This window comes from Artemia sp. Qi Xiang Cuo, chromosome 1, assembly GCF_049724085.1.
Source record: "Artemia sp. Qi Xiang Cuo chromosome 1, ASM4972408v1, whole genome shotgun sequence".
NCBI classification, from domain to species: domain Eukaryota; kingdom Metazoa; phylum Arthropoda; class Branchiopoda; order Anostraca; family Artemiidae; genus Artemia; species Artemia sp. Qi Xiang Cuo.
The window spans coordinates 92,890,095-92,914,041 of record NC_142794.1 but is presented as its reverse complement, the minus strand read 5'-3'; the positions used below and the strand labels follow the sequence as shown (position 1 = coordinate 92,914,041).

Below are 23,947 nucleotides of genomic sequence, written 5' to 3'. Positions count from 1 at the left end.
ATATTTTACCTGTATTTTGGAATATAGTTAGAATATTCCAGAGTTTTCTTCTTTCTTTTTTGTTTTATTTTCTCTTTTGCAACCTGATTTTACATAGATAGATAGATAGATAGATAGATCGTGTATTTCCAAAGCCAAGAAATCACAACAGAACAAATTACGAAACACACAGAAAAATGATACATAGCAAAAAAGTATCTAATGGTAATTTATCGATAAAATAAATGTAATTATTTTACATTTATCGTAAATGTAAGGAATTAATCGTAAAAATTTTTCCTTCTTTCTAATCCCTTCTCTATGTACGCATCAATACGACATATTGTGGTTGGATTACTACTTTGTGAAATACCAGGAAGCAGCAAAGCAATCCCATGTAAGTATTTTTCCCTTAAATCAGAGAGCACCTGACACTTTCGGAGGAAATGGTCCAAATCTTCGTCCTCATCTCTACAAAGAGGACACACATACCGACCTTCAGGACAAACTATCCCCCTGACGAACACCATTTGCCTGCTCTGGATTGGAAGGCAATTCGCCCTAAGCAGAATCCATCGACATAAAATCATAGCCGGCAAATTAAATTTGAAATAAATTTCCTCTCCAAAACTAGGTTTAACCTGATTATAATGATTCAGTATAGCAGAATTTAAAACCAGCCCTTGCCTCTGAATTTCTTGACCGTCTAAGATAAATCGTACCTGGCTTACTAAATTTGTTGGTAGATCACGAGAACCAAGACCATCATTCCAAAGTAAGGCATTCCCACTCTTTCTAGCAATTAAATAAAAAAAAAACTAAGTTTTTTTAACTGAAAGTAAGGAACGACGTTAAAACATAAAACGAACAGAAATTATCCCGTATATGAAAGGGGCTGTCCGCTCTTCAACACCTCGCTATTTAAGCTAAAGTTTTTTATTGTTTAAAAAAATAAGAGTTATGAGAAAGTCAAACTCTAGCGTAAAGAGCGAGGCATTGAGGAGGGGACAGCCCCTTTCATATACGGAATAATTTCTGTTCGTTTTAAGTTTTAACGTCGTTCCTTACTTTCAGTTAAAAAAAACTTGTTTTTTTTTAATTAAATTTTGAACGTTTTTGAGTTAATGCAGGTTTTGATTTTGGCTCACCGTACATGAATAATCAACACAAAATTCGCATATTAATTTTACTTTTATTTGGTTAAATGGCTTTCTAGAAACTTTTTTAATTTTGTTTACGAAGGTTTTTATTAGTGATAAATCCACGTAACTTACGAATTAACTTACATAACGAACTTCTATATTCATATATTTTTAATACGTATATTAGGGGGCTCACCCCCTAGTCAATACCTCGCTCTTTAAGCTAAAGTTCGAATTTTGTTCCAATTCTTTAAAAATGACCTCTTAATCACAAAGGCCGCTACTTAGAATAAGTAGCTCTTATGAAAGTACTAAAAAATCTTTCGCTTAAAGAGCGAGGTATAGACTAAGGGGTGAACCCAATCATATACGTAAGTTTTTGTTCGTTTTAAGTTTTTATGTTACTCCTTATTTTCAGTTGGAAAACTTTTTTTTTTATATTTAATTTCTTATCTTTTTTTTAAATAATGCTGAAAAACCCGGCCCCCCCTTCATAGCAATGCCCCTTCCCCCATGAAAACTTCCTTAATGGAAAAATTCTTCCACATAACCACCGACCCACCCACTCCCCTACCATCAGAAAAAATCCCCCTGAAAACGTCTGTATACTTCCTAATAACCAATACTATATGTTAACATTGGGTAAAGTTCATAACTTTCAGCTCTCCCCCCGGGGACTTCGGGGGATTAAGTCATCCTACAGGACATATTTCTCATATTTTCAACCATGCTGAACAAAATGGCTATCTCAAAATTTTGATTAGGTGAATTTGGCAAAAAATGAGCATGGGAGGGGGCCTAGTTGCCCTCCATTTTTTTGGTCACTTAAAAAGAGCACTAGAACTTTTAATTTCCGATCCAATGAGTCCTCCCACGATATTCTAGGACCACTGGGTCGATACAATCACCCCTGGGAAAAAAAACCCCAAAAAACAATAAAACAAAAAAACAAATAAACACGCATCCGTGATCTTTCTTCTGGCAAAAAAAGCAAAATTCCACATTTTTCGAGATAGGAGCTTGAAACCTCTACAGTAGGGTTCTCTGATACGCTGAATATGATTGATTTTCATTAAGGTTCTATAACTTTTAGGGGGTCTTTCCCACTTTTTTTTGAAAATCAGCCAAATTTCCTCAGGCGCGTAACTTTTGATGGGTAGCACTAAACTTGATGAAATTTATATATTTGAAATCAGCATTGAAATATGGTTCTTTTGATGTATCTATTTGTATCAAAAACCCGTTTTTTAGAGTTTCGTTTACCATTGAGCCGGGTCGCTCCTTCATTACAGTTCGTTACCACGAACTGTTTGATGACCTAATTTGGGATGGCCACGACGTTTTCGAACCATAACAACATCTGATATTAACTTTCTCTTACTAGTCTATCTTCATTACACCTAATGAGCTTCAACCAAAATCTAAGCATCAAAATAGACCTACGTAGTTTTAACGAAAACAGGCCCATATCACCTTTCAGAATCTGTGAATGAGTTGTCTGATGTAATCCAACAGTCTTTTATAATACTGGAGCTGGAGGGACTAGACTAGCTTTCCCTAGACTTGGGTCCCTGGACCAACTTTCTGAGCCCATCTATTCTCTAGAAAATCAACAACATCATTTATTAAAATGTAAAACAATTTAGGAGAATGAGTGCTGCCTTGTTTTACTCCCAGCTTAATATTGAAGAGCCTAAAAAACATGTTACCAACTTACATGATTCCACTCACACAAATATGCATACTCACTATCAACCTCACAAACAAATGAGGGAGGCCAATTCTAAACAGGGCATCCTTCAATAGCTCTCTGTCGACACTGTCGAACGCCTTGTGGAGGTCCAGAAATCCCCACAAAGACAAGTTTTCCCTTTCCATACTTATCAATTAATGCCTTTAAAATAAATAGTGTATCTACCGTCCCGTACCCTGTCCAAAAACCTCCTTGTTCTTCATGCATTATTTTATTTTTATTTAACCATTTAGAAAGCCTGGTATCTAGTATTTTTTCCATTACCTTGCTTAAAACAGGGACAAGCGCTATTAAACGATAATTCATGTGCAACTTGGGGTTTCCTCTCTTAAAAAGCGGCATAAGCAGTGATCTCTTTCACTCATTAATTAAAAAAAACTTTCCACAAAATAATTTTTTCAAAGAAAATTAAAGAACTCCATTAAACAAAAAATGAGCAAAACTAAAATCAAATAATCTACCAATCGTGAAACCACCACAAATCAGCATAAGAAATTAATCTGTGTTAATCAAAAGAAATATATATATATATGTTAATTTACAGAAATTAACATATATATATATATATATATATATATATATATATATATATATATATATATATATATATATATATATATATATATATATATATATATATATATATATATATATATATATATATATATATATATATACTGAAAAAATATAAATGTTTTTACTTTTATAACTTTAATAAATCAAATAATATTAACATTTTGATTACTAAATATCAGTATATGTATATTAAACTGACAATGCACATTCATTTGTATTTTTCAGTAAAGTGCAAATTTTGTTCTGGCTTTGGGAAGGCATAGGGGTTTTGCGCCCAACTTATGATAGTTTCTGTTCGTTTTGAGTTTGACTTGGTTAATTATTGTAATTTCTTTTCGTTTTGGGTTCCATTTATTTATCACTGCTGATTTGTGGTAGTTTCACGCTTGGTAGATTATTTGATTTTAGTATTTGCTCATTTTTTGTTTAATGGAGTTCTTTACTTTTCTTTGGAAAACTTATTTTGTGGAAAGTTTTTTTTAATTAATTTCTGTTCGTTTTATATTGACATAGTCTTTTCAGGGAAACAGAAAATAATACTTTAAATCTTTTCATTTTTTAAGACTTTATAGTTTTACCTGCTATTTGTATGCCGGAGAAAAATTTTCAGCAATTTTTAACAGCACACACCCTTTTAAAAATCTGGACACAAATAGTACTGTTTAATTTAGTTTCATAACTCCTCTAGTTTACCTGTAATGGAAAATTTAATACCATTCTCAAGAAAATTGGTATATTTGTTTGATAGGTTGTATAAGCTTCCGCTATTTAGATGTGGATAAGTTTTAAGAGCAGAAGTAGCCCCGAAAGTTTGAACATAATACCCTCAGTCGTTCTTTGGGATACTGCTGAGATGCCTTATTGGGAATTAGCATTATCACAGTGCATTTTATTTTAATCTTAAGTCAACATTTAGTTTTTAAACATATAAAAATTGGATTTGAGGAAGACTAAAATCTATTCTATAAATCATATACAACAACTTTCTATATAAACCTTTCACGCCTCCAGGGCATAACTTACAACCCTTGCGCTGAGGGCTCTGAGGGGGTTATCATCCTAAAAGACTTAATTTCCAGAACTTTCAACTATGTTGAACAAAATGCATATCTCAAAATTTTAATTCGATGTGTTTGGGAAAATGGTGGGCGTGAGAGGGGCGTTAGTCGCTATCCAATCACTTTCAACTATTAAAAAAGCCACTAGCCCTTTCAATTTCCAATTTAATGAATCCTTTTGAAGTTTCTACGACAGCGCTTTCAATAAAAACTTTATATGCCCCCCAGGGCATAACTTACAACCCTTTTCCTAAGGGCTTTAGGGGGAAGGGTTGTCACTCTTACAGACCTAATTTCCAAAACTTTCAACTACTTTGAATAAACTGGCAATCTAAAAATTTCGATTGGATATGTTTTGGAAAAAGGTGGGCGAGAGAGGGGGGTTAGTTGTCCTCAAATCACTTTTGACTATTAAAAAGGGTACTAATCCTTTGAAATTCAAATCGAATGAGCCCTTTTTCAAGTTTCTACGACAAAGATTTCAATAAAAACCTTATATGCCCCCAGGGCATAACTTATAACCCCTGCCCTGAGGGTTGTGGGTGAGTGTCCTCCTTAAAAATATATTTTCTATCTGGAAATCAACTACCCTGAACAAAATGGCTATCTCAAAAATTTTATTGGATGTGTTTGGGCGAATGAAGGGTGTGAGGGGGGCGCTAGTTGCCCTCCAATCACTTTCGACTATGGAAAAGGGCACTAACGCTTTAATTTCCAGTCGAATGAGCTATGATTGAAGTTTCTACGATAACACCTTCTTTAAAAACCTTATATACCCCTAGGGTATTACTTAAAACCCTTGCCCTGAGGGATGTGGGGGAGCGTCCTCCTCAAAAACATATTTTCTATCTGGAAATCAACTACGCTGAACAAAATGGCTATCTCAACATTTTGATTGCAATTGTCTGGGGGAATGAATGGCGTGAGGGCCGAGGCTAATTGCACTCAAATCACTTTCGACTATTAAAAAGGGTACTAGCCCTTCGAATTTCCAATCGAATGAGCCTTTTTTGAAGTTTCTACGACAACGCCTTCTATACAAACCTTATATGCCCCCAGGGTATAACTTAAAACCCTTGCCCTGAGGGTTGTGGGGGAGGGGTTTTCATCCTTAGACTTAATTTCCAAAATTTTTAACTACGCTTAACAAAATGGCTATCTACCATTTTTTTTGCGTATTTTGGGGGTGATTTATGGGAGGGGGGGAGGGGGCTAGTTGCCCTCCAGTCACTTTCTACTATTAAAAAGGGCACTAGCGATTTTGATCTCCAATCAAATGAGCCTGTTTTGTATTTTCTACGACAACGTCTTCTATAAAAACCTCATGCCCTGGAAATCAAGTACGCTGAACAAAGTGGCTATCTCAAAATTTTGATTGGATGTGTTTGGGGGAATGATTGGCCTTGGGGGGGGGGGGGCTAGTTGCCCTCCAATCGCTTTCGACTATTTGAAAAGGGTACTAGCCCTTTGAATTTCAAATCGAATGAACCTTTCTTGAAGTTTCTACGACCGAGTTGCCCTCCAATCACTTTCGACTTAAAACGGGCACTAGCCCTTTGAATTTCCAATCGAAGGAGCCTTTTTTGAAGTTTCTACGACAACGCCTTCTATAAAAACCTTATATGCCCTCAGGGCATAACTTAAAACCCTTGCCCCGAGGGTTGTGTAGGAGTGTCCTCCTCAAAAAGATATTTTCTATCTGGAAATCAACTACGCTGAACAAAATGGCTATATCAAAATTTTTATTGGATGTGTTTGGGGGAATTATGGGCGGGGGGGGGGGGGGGCTAGTTGCCCTCCAATCACTTTCGACTATTAAAAAATGCACTAGCCCTTTAATTTTCCAATCGAATAAGCCTTTTTTGAAGTTTCTACGAGAACGCCTTCTATAAAAACCTTTTATGCCCCCAGGGCATAACTTAAAACCCTTGCCCCGAGGGTTGTAGGGGAGTGTCCTCCACAGAGATATTTTCTATTTGAAAATCAACTACGCTGAACAAAATGGCTATCTCAAAATTTTGATTGGATGTATTTGGGTAAGTGATGGGCGTAGGGGGGGCTAGTTGCCCTCCAATCACTTTCAACTATCAAAAAGGGCACTAGCCCTTTGAATTTCCAATCGAATGAGCCTTTTTTGAAGTTTCTACGACAACGCCTTCTATAAAAACCTTATATGCCCTCAAGGCATAACTTAAAACCCTTGCCCCGTGGGTTGTGGGGGAGTGTCGTCCTCAAAAAGATATTTTCTATCTGGAAATCGACTAGGCTGAACAAAATGGCTATCTCAAAATTTTGATTGGATGGGTTTGGGGGAATGATGGGCGTGGAGGGGGGCTAGTGGCCCTCCAATCGTTTTTGACTATTAAAAAGGGCACTAGCCACTCCAAATTCCAATCGAATGAGCCGTTTTCGAAATTTCTATGACAACTCCTTCGATACGAAGTACCCGGGTATGGAGAAAAAAAAACAAAAAACGAAAAAGAAAAAAAACAACACATTGTGCCCACATCGTTCTTTACTTAGGCAGCGCTGGCGCGCTGCCTATGATTAGGCCATTGTCCTGAAGTTAACACCTTATTGCAAAGAAAAACAATTATCAACTTAAAAATTGAAAGAAAATTCTTAAATAACGTTATTGGTACTCCATCAACACCTGCAGCCGAACCTCCTTTCAAATTCTTGAATATTAACTTAATCTCATCATTACTCACTTCCCCTACTAAATCATAATCATGCTCCTTCATAGGATAAACAACCATATCTGCGGTGTGTGCTACCTCTTGTATTTCTACACAATCACCTTCAAGGCTTTCTAGGTAATCAGGCCATGAATTGGCGTCTTGAGCAACCTGGGTATTTCCATTATCATTTCCAATATCATTCCTTCATAAGAAAGAAGTTTCCACAGGGTAATTTTCTGCATCGGAGAATCAATGATCTGGGGGCTAATTTTCTATGCCGGGTATTTTCCAGGAAAAATTTTCTACGCGGGCATTTTTAGGGGAAATCTACATGGACACCAAACTCGCCCTCTTGCTGTGATATACACCCTGTATACCAACTCCAGAGCCCCCAAAAGCTATTCCTTTCGGAACAACAGCTGGAGTTCTTTAATGACTCACAAACCTTCGCTGAAAGCTCGCCTCATATGAAACGATCTGCCAACAAGTTTACGAAAATCCCTTCCATACGCTGTTCTAAGTGACGTTCAAACCCAAGTAACTTTATTGATCTATTTGGATACAAATTCGTTGTAAATAGCCGCAAAGAATGATAATCAAAACAGATCTTAGGCGTAGCCAAGAAAAAAATAGGAGAGAAAAAGAACAGTTTCTTATATTGAAAATCTTTTTCAAGTACAAACAAAAACTATTGACCCCTCTCTCTCTGAGTAAAGAAATATTCGAAAAACAAAAAAAATATTTTTTTAAAGAAGCAAAAAAACATAAATAAATCTAGAACTATCGTAAAATTGAAATTACTGAAATGTTTCAATCTGCGCCATGCATTAGTTATAGTTATTTTTAGAAATTAAACTGGGTGCGATGATTTATTTTTTATTTAATTACTAATGGGAGTTTCGTAAGAAATAACAGATTATATATTTAGGCATTTTTAGAATTACAAACGTAGAATTTATCACTAAACAGTGCTTATTACTGGGAGTCATTTAGGGCACTGTTTAACATAGGAATATAGCATTGCATCAAAACCGTGCAGATTCACATTAAAATCTCTTCATCATTTCTACATTCTTTTTGTAGATTCAATTGATAATGGTATCAGAAAGTTTTGTATCGCACCAAAAAAGCACCTTTTTTTTCTTTCCTAGAGTTGAAAGGCTGTGGAACAAAACAAGGATACAAAACAAGGAAACAGATACAATCTCCATGGTCGAAAACCTTCTGCTGGGGGTTTGTAATCCCTCCTCTTGTGTAGTACCCTCTAAACCCCATTAATAAGTGAGAACTAAAAACGCGAATGGAGAGAAACCGACATATGAAAGCAAAATCATCAAGATTAAAAATTCCGTTGATCCAACAATAACGATTATTATTTACTTTCCTTAACAGCAAAAGAATACCGAGAATGATTTTTTGGAGAATTTTGAAAAAAAACCTTGAAACGGTGATAGCGCTGTAAATTCCTCTCGATAGCGCTATCATAATGCGCCATAATTCACCAACAATGACGCTTCTTGCTATTTCTAGAGTTTAAAGGCTGGGAAGCATACGAAAGATACCATTATAATCCCTATGATCGACAAAGTTTAACTGGAGGTTTAAAACTCACTCTTTTATACTCTCCCTTTTAGCCTTCTGAATAAGTACAAACAGAAAATATTTTTTGAAAAAATAAACTCCCTAATGAAACAAATTCATTTAAATTTGATCGTGGAATAACAGATTTTATGTTTGTCTTAACAGTAAAAATTTATTACGGAAATAGTAATAAAATCATAGAAACAACATATTTTTATTTCTCTCGCATTAGCAGGCCGTCTGGACATCGTAGAAAGCTGATCTTTCTACGTAGACCACCTCTCGTAAACTTTTTTTTAAAAGCCAATGCTAACATTTATACGCTTATTAGAAATTTTTGACAATGCCTTCCTAAGGGCGCATGTGGAACCAAACTTGGCACTTATGTGTCATTTCCAGGGTGGATTGATTTGAAGACAACTAAAAAATTCATGATATTAACCGGATGCTTAAAATCCCCTGTTAAATACCCCCTGTCTTAATCTCCTTAGTAAATGAAAATTAAAATATGAGTTTTGAAGAAAAAAACTATCTTTTAGAAAAATGTTTTCTCTTAAATTCAAAGCTTATTCAGGAATAATGATCAGTACCCTTTTCTGTATCTTAATCGCAAAATTATGGGAATCCATTTTGGGTAATTGAAAAAAAGCATGAACCCCTATGTATAATTTTTTCTTTTTTATTCCAGCACTAGCGGAGCACTGGGAGATCATAGTAGTCAAAATATATAACTACGCAAGCATATATCCCCCTACTGTCAAGGTGCGCATGAATTAGTCATTGGTTTTAAGTCATAGACACGCCTGTCATTTAGTGACAGTGAGGAGCAGTGGCGGATCCAGGGGCTGAGGGGGGGCTCGCGCCCCTCCTAACGTAGTTGAAAGTAGTTTAATTTACTTAATTAACGCAAGTTTGCGTTAATTAAACTTGCTCCTAATGCAAGTTTACCGGATCAACCTATTTTGCTCCCCCTCCCCCTAAAAACCCTGGATCTGCCCGTGAGAGGGATGCGCCCCCTTGATTTGTATATGCTTCTTGTTTTAACCTTGCATTCTTCAGAATAATCTGATTTTAATGATCAGTATTCCTAAAATGATGAGGTCTAATAAACAAAAATTAAGAAAGTACGTAAGATTTCGTATGAGGAGTTTTATTTTATTTTATTTTTTTCAGCATTGCGGCCCAGAAGTTATAATAGTAATTATACGAAATTTGTAATTTATGTTAACTATGCATCTAAATATTTTATTTTGGGCAATATTCCGTAAATAATTGAACTTTTTATCTGTAACCATACTGGTGATAGTATACGCCGTGGATTTCTCATGTAGCAAAATATCACATTTTTGATGGGGAAGTTTAAAGGACATAGAAAGTAAAAGCTATATATGATACAATATACATAGACTTCACTGATCGCCTAAGATATAGACGGACAGAGGTATATTTTTTAATGTTTATTTTTAAATTAAAAAAAAAATCGAAACAATAACTAAAAAACTATTTCTGATAGAAGCAGAGCGGAGTTGTAGCGTACAAAAAATACATACAAAAAATATTCCTTTTCAAACCATGCAACGTATCAAGAAAACTAGCACAAATAGACTGGCCCGTGATATTAATCCAAATTGTAGAATTCTGGAAAACAAGTACTTTACTGAAAACAAAACTGACGCAAAAAGCATATTCTCTTAGGAGCATGTTCTTAAATAGCCAGCGAAAAATAACTAATAATCTAAGAGACTAAAGATCGGACATTATATAAATTTTAGTTTTTCAGAATTCTACAGATACACTATACAGAAATATCATGCTAGTTTAATCAGAGCTAGTTTTGTCGGTGTATCTTACATAAACTGCGAAGCAATAATTTGTGTTTGTTTCATGTTTCTGCTCTTCACTTCCGCTTGAAAACTTATTTTTTACATTAAGCCTAAGTTAAGCTTATTCTTAGTTAGTAGCTTGTACGTTAAGCTTAGGATAAATTCAGCTTAAGGCAAAAAAAATTGTGTTTCGGCGAACCCCTTGGGTCCGCTAGTGCATTTTCGTCAGAAAACTTATTTTTTAACGTTAATCCTAAGTTGAAGCTTAAGTCTTTTTGCTCGACGCTCACTTATTATAAACTTTCTTTTGTTTGGTTCGGGAAAACTGACAAGTCAATTTTTTACTTATTTTTTTTTTATTTCAGATAGGATGAAAGAGTCTCAAAGCACTGAATATCCCATAAGTTATGATCCTCTTAAAGGTGACTCTCAGTCAAACGAACAAGAGGCGTTTCAGCTGAAGGCAAACGAAGAATACAAAGGGACTTTCCCTCAAGGAAAGGCTGGAATGGATACGAAACAGGTCAGGCTTGGATTACACATTAGGATTGGCTCACGCGAATATGTTAAGGTTTGCTTTACCAAGGGATTTGTATAAGAAATGATAAGAAGGTTCATAAAAGATGATACAGTTTTGTGCCACACATAGTCTATGTTTGAACCAAAATATTTTGTAGTAATCGCGATTCTATATTTTTGTTGCCAAGGGAGTTAATGAGCTTGTTATAGTGACATAAGAAAGGAATAGTTATCGAACTCCATCTGCAAACAATGAGTTATTGGTGCATGAAGTTTTAAACCTTGGAGAAGGTGTAGAAGGGGTAAAAAACTCCAAACGTTTTTTTTTTTTCTAGAGGATTTGTGATAAGGAAGATCTGTTTGGAGAGATACTGTATATCAGATTCTCATAAGAAGAGAAAATTTAACAACCATTTATGGTAGATGTGTGTCAAAAAGCTTATTTTTGGCGGGGCGAAACATTTAGGCTGTGACTTAAGATTGGCATAAAAAAGAGAAATTGAAATCCAGTGTATTATAAATTTCATAGTAAATCGTAAGAGCTTCGTGACTTTGTGGCATCAATTCCCCTCCCCTTTGCGTACATGTTTGGTATATGGTATTCACTATTAATTAGTGAACTGTTTCCGCTTAGCAAAATTCTAAAACAAGTAAACCGGAGTAAAAAAAAAAAATTAATAATAATAAAAAATAAAAAGAATCTAAAAAAAAACCAACTGGAGTAAAAAAAAAGCTAAAAATGACATATTTAATAAAAGATAAAATATTTTCTCGTTTAGAAAATAATTGGTTTTTATTGCTGCAACGCAATGACGTATAAATTATTCTATAGCGTATGCTATATTGATACAACGCATTATGCAATAATCTAGATTTTATTGATGTATGGTAATTAATATCACTATGGTCAATAGCTTAATCTACCGATTAAATCAAATTAGAAGTGTCCTTTCGTGTTACCAAATTAACCTTAAACTTATAAGGAGGGAGATGAAATTTAATTTCGTGCGCTGTGGGACAGGGAAATTCAATTGTGAGAATTTAAAAGTTCCTTGTTCAAAAGGCTCCATGCAACTGAACCCTCGTCATCTTAACCCATTTAACTTTACCCTTTTTTAATCCAGTTCCGTTTAATTCAATTTTTGTTTAGCTAAAACTACATTTAACTTGACCCCTCGCTAAACTCAACCCCATTCCTATCAACCCCCATGCAAGTCAACCCCCATGTAATTCAACGCTCGGCTAACTCAAGCCCGTTTAACTGAACCCCATCTAGCTCGATTTCCATACGATTCAGCTCCCACTTTACCCAACCCCATTGAACTCAATTCTTATTCATTTGAACCCCCTTTCAGTTAAACCCTAATTCAAATCAATTCTTTAAATAATAAAAAAAAACACTAAAAAATGTAAATGGGCTCTTTTTAAAGTGATAAACCGGGTTTGAGAAACAGAGATTGTGTTAAAAAATGGATTGTTAAGCATGGGTTGAGTTAAATGGGGTTAATCTAAGCAGGGGTTGAGTTGAACTAGTGTTGGATTAAATGGGTTAAGTTGAATGGATTTAGTTGAAGTGGATTCAGTTGAAGTGGATTCGGTTGAAGTGGATTCGGTTGAAGTGGATTCAGTTGAAGTGGATTCAGTTGAACTGGATTCAGTTGAAGTGGATTCAGTTGAAGTGGATTCAGTTGAAGAAGATTCAGTTGAAGTGGATTCATTTGAACGGGGATGAGTTGAACGGGATTGAACTGAACAGGAATAAGTCGAACAGGAATGAGTTGAACAGGAATGAGTTGAACAGGAATGAGTTGAACAGGAATGAGTTGAATATGAATGAGTTGAACAGGAATGAGTTATAAAGGAATGAGTTGAAGAGGAATGAGTTGAACAGGAATGAGTTGAAAAGGAATGTGTTGAACAGGAATGTGTTGAAAAGGAATGTGTTGAACAGGAATGAGTTGAACAGGAATGTGTTGAACAGGAATGTTTTGAACAGGAATGTGTTTAACAGGAATGTGTTGAACAGGAATGTGTTGAACAGGAATGTGTTGAACAGGACTGTGTTGAACAGGACTTTGTTGAAGAGGAATGTGTTGAACTGGAATGTGTTGAACAGGAATGTGTTGAACAGGAATTTGTTGAAAAGGAATGTGTTGAACAGGAATGTGTTGAACAGGAATGTGTTGAACAGGAATGTGTTGAACAGGAATGTGTTGAACAGGAATGTGTTGAACAGGAATGTGTTGAACAGGAATGTGTTGAACAGGAATGTGTTGAACAGGAATGTGTTGAACAGGAATGTGTTGAACAGGAATGTGTTGAACAGGAATGTGTTGAACAGGAATGTGTTGAACAGGAATGTGTTGAACAGGAATGTGTTGAACAGGAATGTGTTGAACAGGAATGTGTTGAGCGGGAATGAGTTGACCAGTTGACCAGAATTGAAAACGATATTGCATTGAACGAGATTGAATTGAACAGGAATGAGTTGAACTGAAAGGGAGTGAGTTGAACGAGATGGGGTTGAGCTGAACAAGGTATAGTTGAACAAGATTTAGTTAAACAAAATTTAGCTAAACAAGATTGAGTTGAACAACATTGAATTGAACAAGATTGAGTTGAACAAGATTGAGTTGAACAAGATTGAGTTGAACAAGATTGAGTTGAACAAGATTGAGTTGAACAAGATTGAGTTGAACAAGATTGAGTTGAACAAGATTGAGTTGAACAAGATTGAGTTGAACAAGATTGAGTAGAACAAGATTGAGTAGAACAAGATTGAGTTGAACAAGATTGAGTTGAACAAGATTGAGTTGAACAAGATTGTGTTGAACAAGATTATGTTGAACAAGATTGTGTTGAACAAGATTGAGTTGAACAAGATTGAGTTGAACAAGATTGAGTTGAACAAGATTGAGTTCAATAAGATTTAGTTGAATAAGATTGAGTTGAATAAGACTGAGTTTAATAAAATCGAGTTGCGAGTTGAACAAAATTGAGTTAAACGAGATCGAATTGAACGAGATTGAGTTGACACGCACGCTGTTTAAAATATAGATAGTGATTCTTATTATTTGCAATTTTGCTCTGTAGTCCAATTTATTTTCATTTTTTTTAGCAAAAATTTGAAGATGTTACACCAGCAGCAGCTGCAGAATTTGAAGTTGAAAAGAAAAGCAATTTGCAGCCGAGCGCTTTCTCTGGGGGAGTCGCTGCAGAAAAGAATGTAAGATATCCGAATCAGTAAGAACGTAAAAAATGAAGCACATTGTAATATAAAAAAAGAAGGGAAAATCATTTTTTTATTTTTTGGGAGGATCGCCTAGGGTGATATAAGCGTAAGAACGCATGGCTGTTAGGTCCTGTGCTGCTATGAGTAGATGGGGATGCTAGCTCTAGCATTGAGAAAAGTACTGTTCCATTGTTTATTTTAAAGCAATCAACCTTTGATAAAGGGTATTTACTTCTCAAATGAAAACAAATCCCTCCCCCCCCCAAAAAAAAATACCAGAATATTCCGATGTTTGGACAATGTCCCAAAATTGAGAATCGTAAAATTTGTAAAACTCGTTTTCATAAATTGAAATCTACGTGGAAATATTTGGAGCATATTATGTAGAATATTTTTAGGTAAGCTGACGTTGTAGAACTGGGTTTGTCAGCCTATGCATGGATAAATCAATTTATTGTTTTGTAATGAGAAGCAGTGTCTTTCAAGGAAATTCCTTTTACTGTCTTCACATTTTTTTATTTTAGGCTTTTATCTCCTATGCATAGGTAATGGCTGAGCCACAGTGTAGCACATTTGTCCATAGAATTAATGTCATGACGTCCTAGGCTAAGTTTTGGGAATTATAAGGAGGATTTAAGATATTTTGGATTTCGGAAAGATGGAAACTTAGAACACGAGTTTCCCTATCTGCATGATTAATCAGACGAAACAACTAAAGAAGTACTATTAGCACATATACTTGAACAAATTAGTTTCGGTATATCTTTCAAAATAAACTTCTGCTACTTCAGTTTTCATTATTGAAGCTGTAGCGCAAGTTTGACGTTGTCCCCTTGACGACTTCTCAACTCTGCATGCAACACATCTCCATTGTCGTGGATTTCTGTCTTTCAAAAAAAATTATTCGAATTGACATATCGGACCATTCCTTCGGGTGTATCTTGCATCACAGTACTAAAACTGATCTTGCAGTAAAACAAGTAGATGTATGTTCATATATACCCAAATACAGTGTTGCCTACCCTAGTGATTTATCACTATTTCTAGTGATTTTTTATACTGCCTAAACGAAAAATCACTAAATCAGCACATAAATCCCTAGACTTCAAGGAAATCTCTAAATCAACGCAAAAATCACTAAAAATCTTTTTTTTTCTCACCGGGTGGCAAGCCTGCCCACATATTACAGTATATGTCTCAATGATTACATATTTAGAAACAATGCTAAAAACGATGAAATACCTGGACCGGCTATAAAAAGTCTTAGCTACAAAAATTTGCTGACAATTGTCTATCTTTAAGTTTTTAAAATCACTATTAATTATTCTTGGTGAATTTTTTTTTCCACATTAAAATATTATTGTAGAAAATAAAATCGACAAAATTTTATCCGACAAATATAAAGATGCATGTTAGGTCATAAACCTATTTTATGCTTAAAATTTTATCCCTGTTTTTGTGCTTTTTGACCAGATTTTTTAAATTTTATTTTTTATTTGAAGGCCCATGTTTTGGTATGTAATAAGAAATCGTTTTCTCGTAAATTCTTCGTAGCCCTTTTTATCACTTTTTTAGCTATAGGGCGCTTTTTCCGATTATGTAGGATGATGAAAAACCCCCTTTAATTCCTTTTTCAAATTTTTGCGTGTCCCCTAAATCCAGGCCCCCTGGCTCCTTGCTTCTTCCTAAATCTTTGGCACAACTACAATGAATTATATTCACCAACAACTGGGATTTCCTAGAACTAAAAACGCAGCTAAATTAATAAAAAAATCATTGAAGATTTTTATTATCAACAATATTTTGCAACTAACTACAAAAAAAAACAAATCAGAAATCTTACGAATTCTGACAAGAATTCTGACGAACTTTTCGTTTTCCTTATTTTCTCGACAAATTTGTATGCTAGAATTTGGATCAACTACACCTAGGCGAGGGGGTGGGATTATAAATTTTGGTTGACGGATTCATAGTAATTTTAGTAATAACTGCCAAAAAACTACCTTATTTCAAATTTGTGCTTATTCAATTCTTTGTTTTTAGTTTCTTTTTGCAAAACGTGGGGTATTATGAAATAAATTTTCATTTTAGGTTGTGACTCCTGCCATGATGCAACCACAAAGTGAAATGTCATCCAAATCTAAAGAATTTAGAAATGTTGACCAACCAGATGAAAGACAGTTTGAAAGCAAAGGTAAAGAAAATGAATCACCGCAACAAAAATCACAGTATTTTGTATCTCCCCGGCCAGGTCCAGATGCACTAGATACAGAGGCAAGAAGCGGTTTTAGTTCTGTAATGCAAGATACACCCGAAGGATTGACACGATATGTTGATTCGGATAAATTAGATTTCAAACCAAAAGGACCTGGTACACAGTTGCCAATGGCCGCAAGACCGTATGGTTCTGATGAAATAATTTCTAGAACGCAAGGTCCTCCAAGAGTTGAAGAAAAAGCAAAAAGTGAAATGGAAGTTCCACCTGAGCAGCAACTAGACGAACAAGAAAGTTCTAAAAGAGGACGAACCAGGAAGTTAGGTGCTACCTTTCCACCTAGCGAAAGAGGTAAATAGACTAGGGAAAGACACAGTCCATGTTCTTATACATTGAATAATTGAGTGTCATTTTTTTTATTTAAGTGATTTTGAAATTCACTGCTTGAGTTTGCATTAAGGATGACTGTATTTGTTCAATGTATTAATTGGTAAATGAAGTTCTTAATTGATGATAATTATTGTAGCTATTTGCAAGATGAAAGGATGATCCAATGAAACAATCACCTTAGAAAAAAATAAACAGAACTGGTCTACATATAAACATCTCACATCTAGAGAATGAACATTCACATTGCTAGATTGTACTTGTTACACAGCCTTTTCTTTATTACCATAGGACGTTTCCCATAAGACTTAATGCTAAAGAACTGTGTTTTTGTGCCATTACTGTCAACATTTCAGAACATAGGTATTTTCAGGAGGTGATCTAGAGTGAAATCTTGGAGGGAGGCAATGGGACAAGGGCAATAATTAATTGACTAAATTGACAAATTTATTTAAAAAAAGAGAGTGAAAAGAACAAAAAAACAGAATGGAGTTCGAGAAAAAATCTTGGGGGATAGGGAGGGTCCTCCCGCCCCCCTGGATCACCAAGTGGATATTTTTACCTAAATAAAAAGCTCAGCGAAGGATTTGGCCTCTGTTTTTATACCACGTTTGTGTTCCGCTCTTTTTGGTAATCTAAATAATAATCGGTTGGATAATCTGAATAATAATATCCTTCAGGTTTATTAAGAAAATCAGCTTAATTTAATATTTAAATACAAAACGGCGTAAATTTAGCAAAATATGCCGAACTCGCTCAGTTGGCAGAACATCAGGCTATTAATTTACGGTTTATGAGTTCGACCTTGACATCGTGATTTTTTTTTGTCGAGAACGGAGAGAAAAGATTTGATAAAAGGGGGTCTCTTTTCCCGTAATGAGCATTTCAAAGTTACTTGATTTTATGTATAACCTGTCACCATCGTCGTAGTGAATATGCCAAATTTAAGCACTGAATTTAACTTAGAAATGAAGAGGAAAATGATCAAATTATCAGCCGTTTTACAAGGCATGTTTAAAACAACACTGGTTAACTAGGGAATTTTGGTAAATATAAATTAGCTAAATGTGTTTAAATCTAGATAACCATAGATGATTCAGAATCCTCCATCTTAAATTCACCTGTACATCTTGGAGTTTACGGCAATATATTCAGTTGGCAAAATTGTGTCTAAAATTACTTTTTAGAATATATAGATTGTAGCCCAAATGGAGCGATTGACAAGTAAAAGGGGCACCGGTTGATTGAAACGAGGATCAGAAGAGAGGGCCAAAGGCTCAACTAATTAGAGGAAGATGACACTTAGTATTAGCTGAAAATGTCCATTTAGGAATTAACTAGAGTTTAGGGCTTAGTTTTTTCGGCAATTTTACTGCACTGTGGACATCAAAATAAAAACTTTTGCCCCCTGGCATTATGTTCGGTCTATTCATACCTAAAGGCTAAAACTTGGAACTAAAATTAAGGGCTAGTTTTTCGCTAATTTAAAACACTAAGGACATGAAAAGGAAAATATTTTTTGCTCCTTGGCTCCATCATTGGTCTATTAATACCTGAAAACCAGTATTTTCTGTTTTCTTCTTCTTCAAATCGTAAAAGGAAACTAGTGAAAACTACAAACATAAAAAAAAAATGTAAAATATTTATGATAGATTTTGTTTTCAGTAAAGTGCAGAAGTTGCAATAGGCGTTTTAACTTTTACGGCTAGAAGAGGGGGAAGGGGGTAGTAGCCAAAATGCTGTTAGTTGTAATTTTTATTCATTTAAGTTTGACTTTTTTATTATACTTGTTTTAAGATTTATTTATCGATCTATATCAGTATTTGTTTTCTTTGTGCTTAATATAATGATTTGCTTTGATTTCTGTCTGTTCTGTGTTTCATTTATTCTTCAAAAGTAATATTTGGTTGTTTTGAATCTGAATTATCATAGGGCTTTATTTCTGCGGGTCTTGAGTTTAATAGGGCTCTTTTCTATTTTTTGAAAAACTTCTTTTTATGGCTGGGGGTGCTTTTTGTCGTTTTTTTCTCTTTTATTTTGCCATGCAATTCCAGTCATAGAGCCATTTGAGGATGTTTATATTGATTCAAATGGTTTTATTGTTTAGAATATTTGTCCGTCTCTGAAGCATTTTAAGAGGGTGTATTTTTCTCTTTTTCTTCAAAAGATTAACAGCATATGCTTGATGATCATCTTTGCCACTCTATATTTTTTTATACATCATTTTAAGTTATGCTAAAGCTTTGCCTTTATTTCGGTTTATATTTTTTTAAACACCATTTTAAGTTGTGCTTAGCTTTGCCTCAAAATTACTCAAGATAATCAAAAGTTTGATATATACCTATTCTTATTTAATCGTCTTACCTGTTTTTTTAGAAGACAAAATTCCTGATGAATACCTAGATTCTATCAACAGAGATATGGCTTCTGAAATCCAGTCCATTGAAGCACGTCGAATCGGTGAAGGTGGAGTTACTCAAAAAGGAGGTGTTGGGGCACAAGCAAGGGTAAATCGTTTTAAACATTCAATATATTGAACATTCATATATATATATATATATATATATATATATATATATATATATATATATATATATATATATATATATATATATATATATATATTATGTTTAAGAGGTAATTACTTGAAAAAAAAAAAAAAAAAAAAAACTGTCGTCCTAACGTACATTTAATATATATTATATGCACGAGAATAACACTGCTGCGGTTAAGGTAGGAAATGAGGTTAGCAGCTGGTTTTGTATTAAATCAGGAGTTAAGCAGGGTTGTGTTCTATCCCCCTTTATATGGATTATTTTGCTGAACTTTGTTTTAAGGAGCACATAAAGGCAATGGGAGACCACGGAATCAAATGGGGAGGAAAAAGTCTCCTGGACATGGATTATGCTGATGATTTAAGCATCCTAGATGAAAGTGTGAGCAAAATGAACGAAGTTTTAGAGGTTTTGCGAGTTCAGGCTGCTAGAATTCGTTTGAAAATTAATATGAAGAAGACCAATTCACTAAGGCTAGGAATAAATGAAGATGAATATGCGTCACTAGGTAATGATAAGATCGATCAGTTTGACAGTTTTACTTAGCTTTATTGTACTATTAGTAAAGAGGGTAAGAACAGTAAAGATGTCACAAGTAGAATAGCCAAAGCTCAGGGTGTTTTTTTCACAGTTAAAAAGTCTGGAAGAATAGGAAGATAAGTCTAATAACTAAGATTAGAATATTAGAAGCTACAGTGATGACAGTGGTCAAATATGGCTCTGAAGCATGGGCGCTCCGAAAAGTGGATGAAGATTTGCTAGATGTTTTCCAGAGAAATTGCGTAGGGATGCTTCTGAGTACCTGGCTGACTGACCGTATTTCAAACAAAAGGCTATACGAAAAATGTGGTTCAATACCGCTCTCTAGGGCTATAATGAAAGAAGGGTTGAGGTGGTTAGGGCACGTTGTGCGGATGAAGGATGAGAGATTGCCGAAGATCGTTCTTTTCGGCCAACCATCTAGGGCTAAACGGAAAGCAGGTCGTCCCCGTCTAGGGTGGGAACAAGGTATACAAATTCTATATCTTGCACAGAAAACAGAACCACAAGAGAATGGAAAACAGCCTATGGTTGGTCAGGAGTAAATAGTTCACCAATCAGAATTAAGCTTGAATACTTACGGATCTTAAGTAACGGATTTTAACGAAAATTAGTTTCAAGTCTTCGTCATTAACTGTTTGCAAATACGAAGCTTATGGGTACCAGCAAATATTTTGAACTTTAACGTTGTAATATATATTTTGTTCCCAAAATTTCCTCACTTTACAATTAAACTTTGACCAGGCTGTGCGGCTTCGAACTTCTGAAAGAATATTAGTCGCAACAAATACAGCAAATTCAGATGTCCGTTTTCTTAGTTATGGAAAACCTCAGAGTAACAGAGGGACCCCTTTCGCAACTGCTAACTCAATTAGAAATAGTTCCAATTAGATATGCTAAATGCAGTATAAGTATATTTTTTCCTTTTTAAGGTGTTAACAAAAAATTCTTTCAGATGAATTTTTCCAGTGACGTTGCGAGTAAGTGACGTTGTACCGAATGTTTGCATATTCTGTAAAACGTGGACTTTTCAAATGCTTTTTTTTGTACCTTTTTGTACCTTTTGTACCTTTTTTGTACCTTTTTGTACCTTTTGTAAAGGTACAAAAAGGTCCTTTTGTACCTTTTGCACCTGGTACATAAAAAAATAGATGCAAGCATAGAAAAACTTCTGAAAATTCTCTTCTAGGAGGATGGAATGGTCTGAAGTACCTCTTCTTTGAAAAGATTACAGGACAACGACTTGAAATTTTTTTTTTTTTTTAAGATTCTGTAAAAAAAAATCTGCTCTCCATTAAGGTATAGATCTGTATGTAGCTCTTTTCCACAGTTTATAGAATTATCCAGTAAGTTTATCGCAGATCATTTCTGGTCTTCGTTCTCGGTGCGAACAAAAAGTTCCTCCCACTTATTTCTGCATTAGCGGGAATGCGGGTTTGTCTGTTTCCGATTGTTTCCAACCAAGTGCATTATTCGTAATAGCGGGTTTCCACTTATTTCCGATTGTTTCGCGTCTGACTTGTCTACCCGTGAAAAGATCTTACTTCGCTTATGTTTATATCTGCAAAAACGTTCTCCGGAGCACTCGTACCCCGGTCCGGGTTTCTATAATGGGTGAGATAGAGAATGATCATACTGGATAATTATATAGACTGTGCTCTTTTCATAGAAAAACTTTTAGAACGTAGTATATTCCCAGAAAGTATTAATGCGTTTGATATTTAAGTAACATTTTTTGACAATGTACCTTTTGCTTTATTCTATATACTTCAAGAATTTTTAGGCAGCGGCTGCTAGGAACGAGCCTTTACCACCACTTCCAGGAGGGCGCAGACGATCTAGGAAGTACAGCAATACATTAGAGTTAACTTCAGGACAAGAAGGTTAGTCTCTTTCACTAATGCTCTCATACAATGCAAAATCATTAAAATGTTCAAATAAAGAAGAAAGATCGTATTTGATTCAAAGGCAATTGTTCCAGAAACACGCATAAATGCAAATTTAATTGAAAAGTAAGAAACCTATCCTGGCTTTATTTTCTTTTTTCCCTTTGCAAAAGACTATTGTAGGAATTTCTATGAGGTATTGATAATTTCAGAAGGTCCTACAAGTAAGCATGAAATTCTTCTGTTAATATTGAAATACAAGAAGATGCGTATAGCTTATTTTTTTAAGAACAAATTACTTATGCCAGTTCTTTTTTTCAAAAAGTTCGTGGTATCGAGCCGTAAGTAAGGAGGGACTTGGCCCAATAGTAACCGAACCTAAAAAAAGATTTTGATAACAAATGATACATGAAAAGAATGGGATTTTTATGCTGATTACAAATGTGTAAAATCTATTAAATTTAATGTTAACTGTCGAAATCTATGAGCCTGAAAAAATTTGCCTGGTTTTCGAAAAAGGGAGAAATACCCCTAAAATGCTAATTAATCAATGAAAATCCCACCATCAAATTCAGCATATCAGAGAACCCTACTGTAGAGGTTTCAAGCTCCCATCTATATAAAAATGAAACTGTGTATTTTTTGCTAGAATAAAGATTATGGATACTTGAATATCATTTTTCTCAACATTTCAGAAAAAACTGACTATTTGACCCAATCCTTTAAGAATGACTCCTGAAACGTAAAATACTAAAAAAAATAGCGTGAAAAACGTGGTATTAAGGAGGGGAAATCCCCCTCATTTACAAAATAGTTTGTTCATTTTAAGTTTTAATGTTGCTCCTTACTTTCAGTTGAAAAAGCGCTTTTTTTAATTACTATAAGAGCTACGTATTAAATTGTTTAGAGGTTCAAACCTTTTAAGTCCTCTTCTGTTACATCGCAAAAATGTTTCCTTTAGTGCTGGGCGATACACTTTCAAGCGTCAAGTATAATCAAATGTCTCCTGGCTAATGAAGACTAGCATATTTCTCATCATTTTTTGCCGATAGACCCACATTTTGATTGTCCACTTTTCAGTTACAATTAGGACAGGGGTGCTAAGGCTATATCTTGCCTGAAATTTAATTATTTAATCTAGTATTGCGCATTCAATATTTGGCTACGATTACTAAAGTACTATCCTGTGACCTATTTGTTTGAGTCAGACCATCTTTTAAATATAACATGCCTCATTGATTGGCTCAATCTCTTTTACTTTGTGTGATTCTCAAGATATTTAGGTCTTCTTACCCTGTGTGATTCTCAAGATATTTAGGTCTTTTTACCATGTATGATTCTCAAGGTATTTAGATCTTTTTACATTGTGTGATTCTCAAGGTATTTAGGTCTTTTTACCTTGTGCGATTCTCAACATAGCGATTCTCAACATATTTAGGTCATTTTACCTTGTGTGATTCTCATGATACTTAGGTCTATGTTTTTTTTTCCCGGCCTGTTCAGACACTTGCAGCTAGCTCAACACGCGTTTCGTTTGCTACCGACTAAAAAATTTATGCCAGATGAATATAAGTTAAATCAAAAGCTCGTTTTTTCTTTACCGACCATGATTCTGGATTGACAAATTTTTGGCCAGTGAACAACTGGTACCCCCTTCCTATCTGCAGCTTCCTATCTGCCCCCTTCCTTTCTCTAGTTTGAGTCTTAAACCTGCTTTTTCATGTAGTCACTAAGTTAATGCTTCTACTGCATCATTTTGCTATATTAATTAGAAGAAAAACTCCGAAAATTTTTCAGAGAAAAGTAAGGGCCATTTTAAACTTAAGATCAAGAGATACAAATACCTGTTAAAATCGAACTCAAAACGACCAGAAATTTCTATTAAAGAATAAATTAAACCCAAACGAACAGAAATTAAATAAACAATCATAGCAAAAAAACATACAACAAGTAATAATATAAATCAATAAATAAATCTTAAAGCGAGTAATTCTTAAATTGAATATGCAAATCAAGCTTA

At 34.7% G+C, this 23,947-nt stretch overlaps 1 protein-coding gene across 1 annotated transcript in view; it reads left to right on the top strand.

Moving 5' to 3' along the window:
- The window catches only part of LOC148956928 (uncharacterized), a 93,280-nt gene that overhangs the window by 5,691 nt on the left and 63,642 nt on the right, over positions 1 to 23,947 (top strand). The window contains exons 2-6 of the mRNA XM_089092643.1: positions 10,959 to 11,164; positions 14,231 to 14,338; positions 16,436 to 16,910; positions 19,323 to 19,453; positions 21,825 to 21,924. Of these exons, the coding sequence (XP_088948769.1) occupies positions 10,959 to 11,164; positions 14,231 to 14,338; positions 16,436 to 16,910; positions 19,323 to 19,453; positions 21,825 to 21,924 (1,020 nt within the window). The remainder of the gene's footprint in view (positions 1 to 10,958; positions 11,165 to 14,230; positions 14,339 to 16,435; positions 16,911 to 19,322; positions 19,454 to 21,824; positions 21,925 to 23,947) is intronic.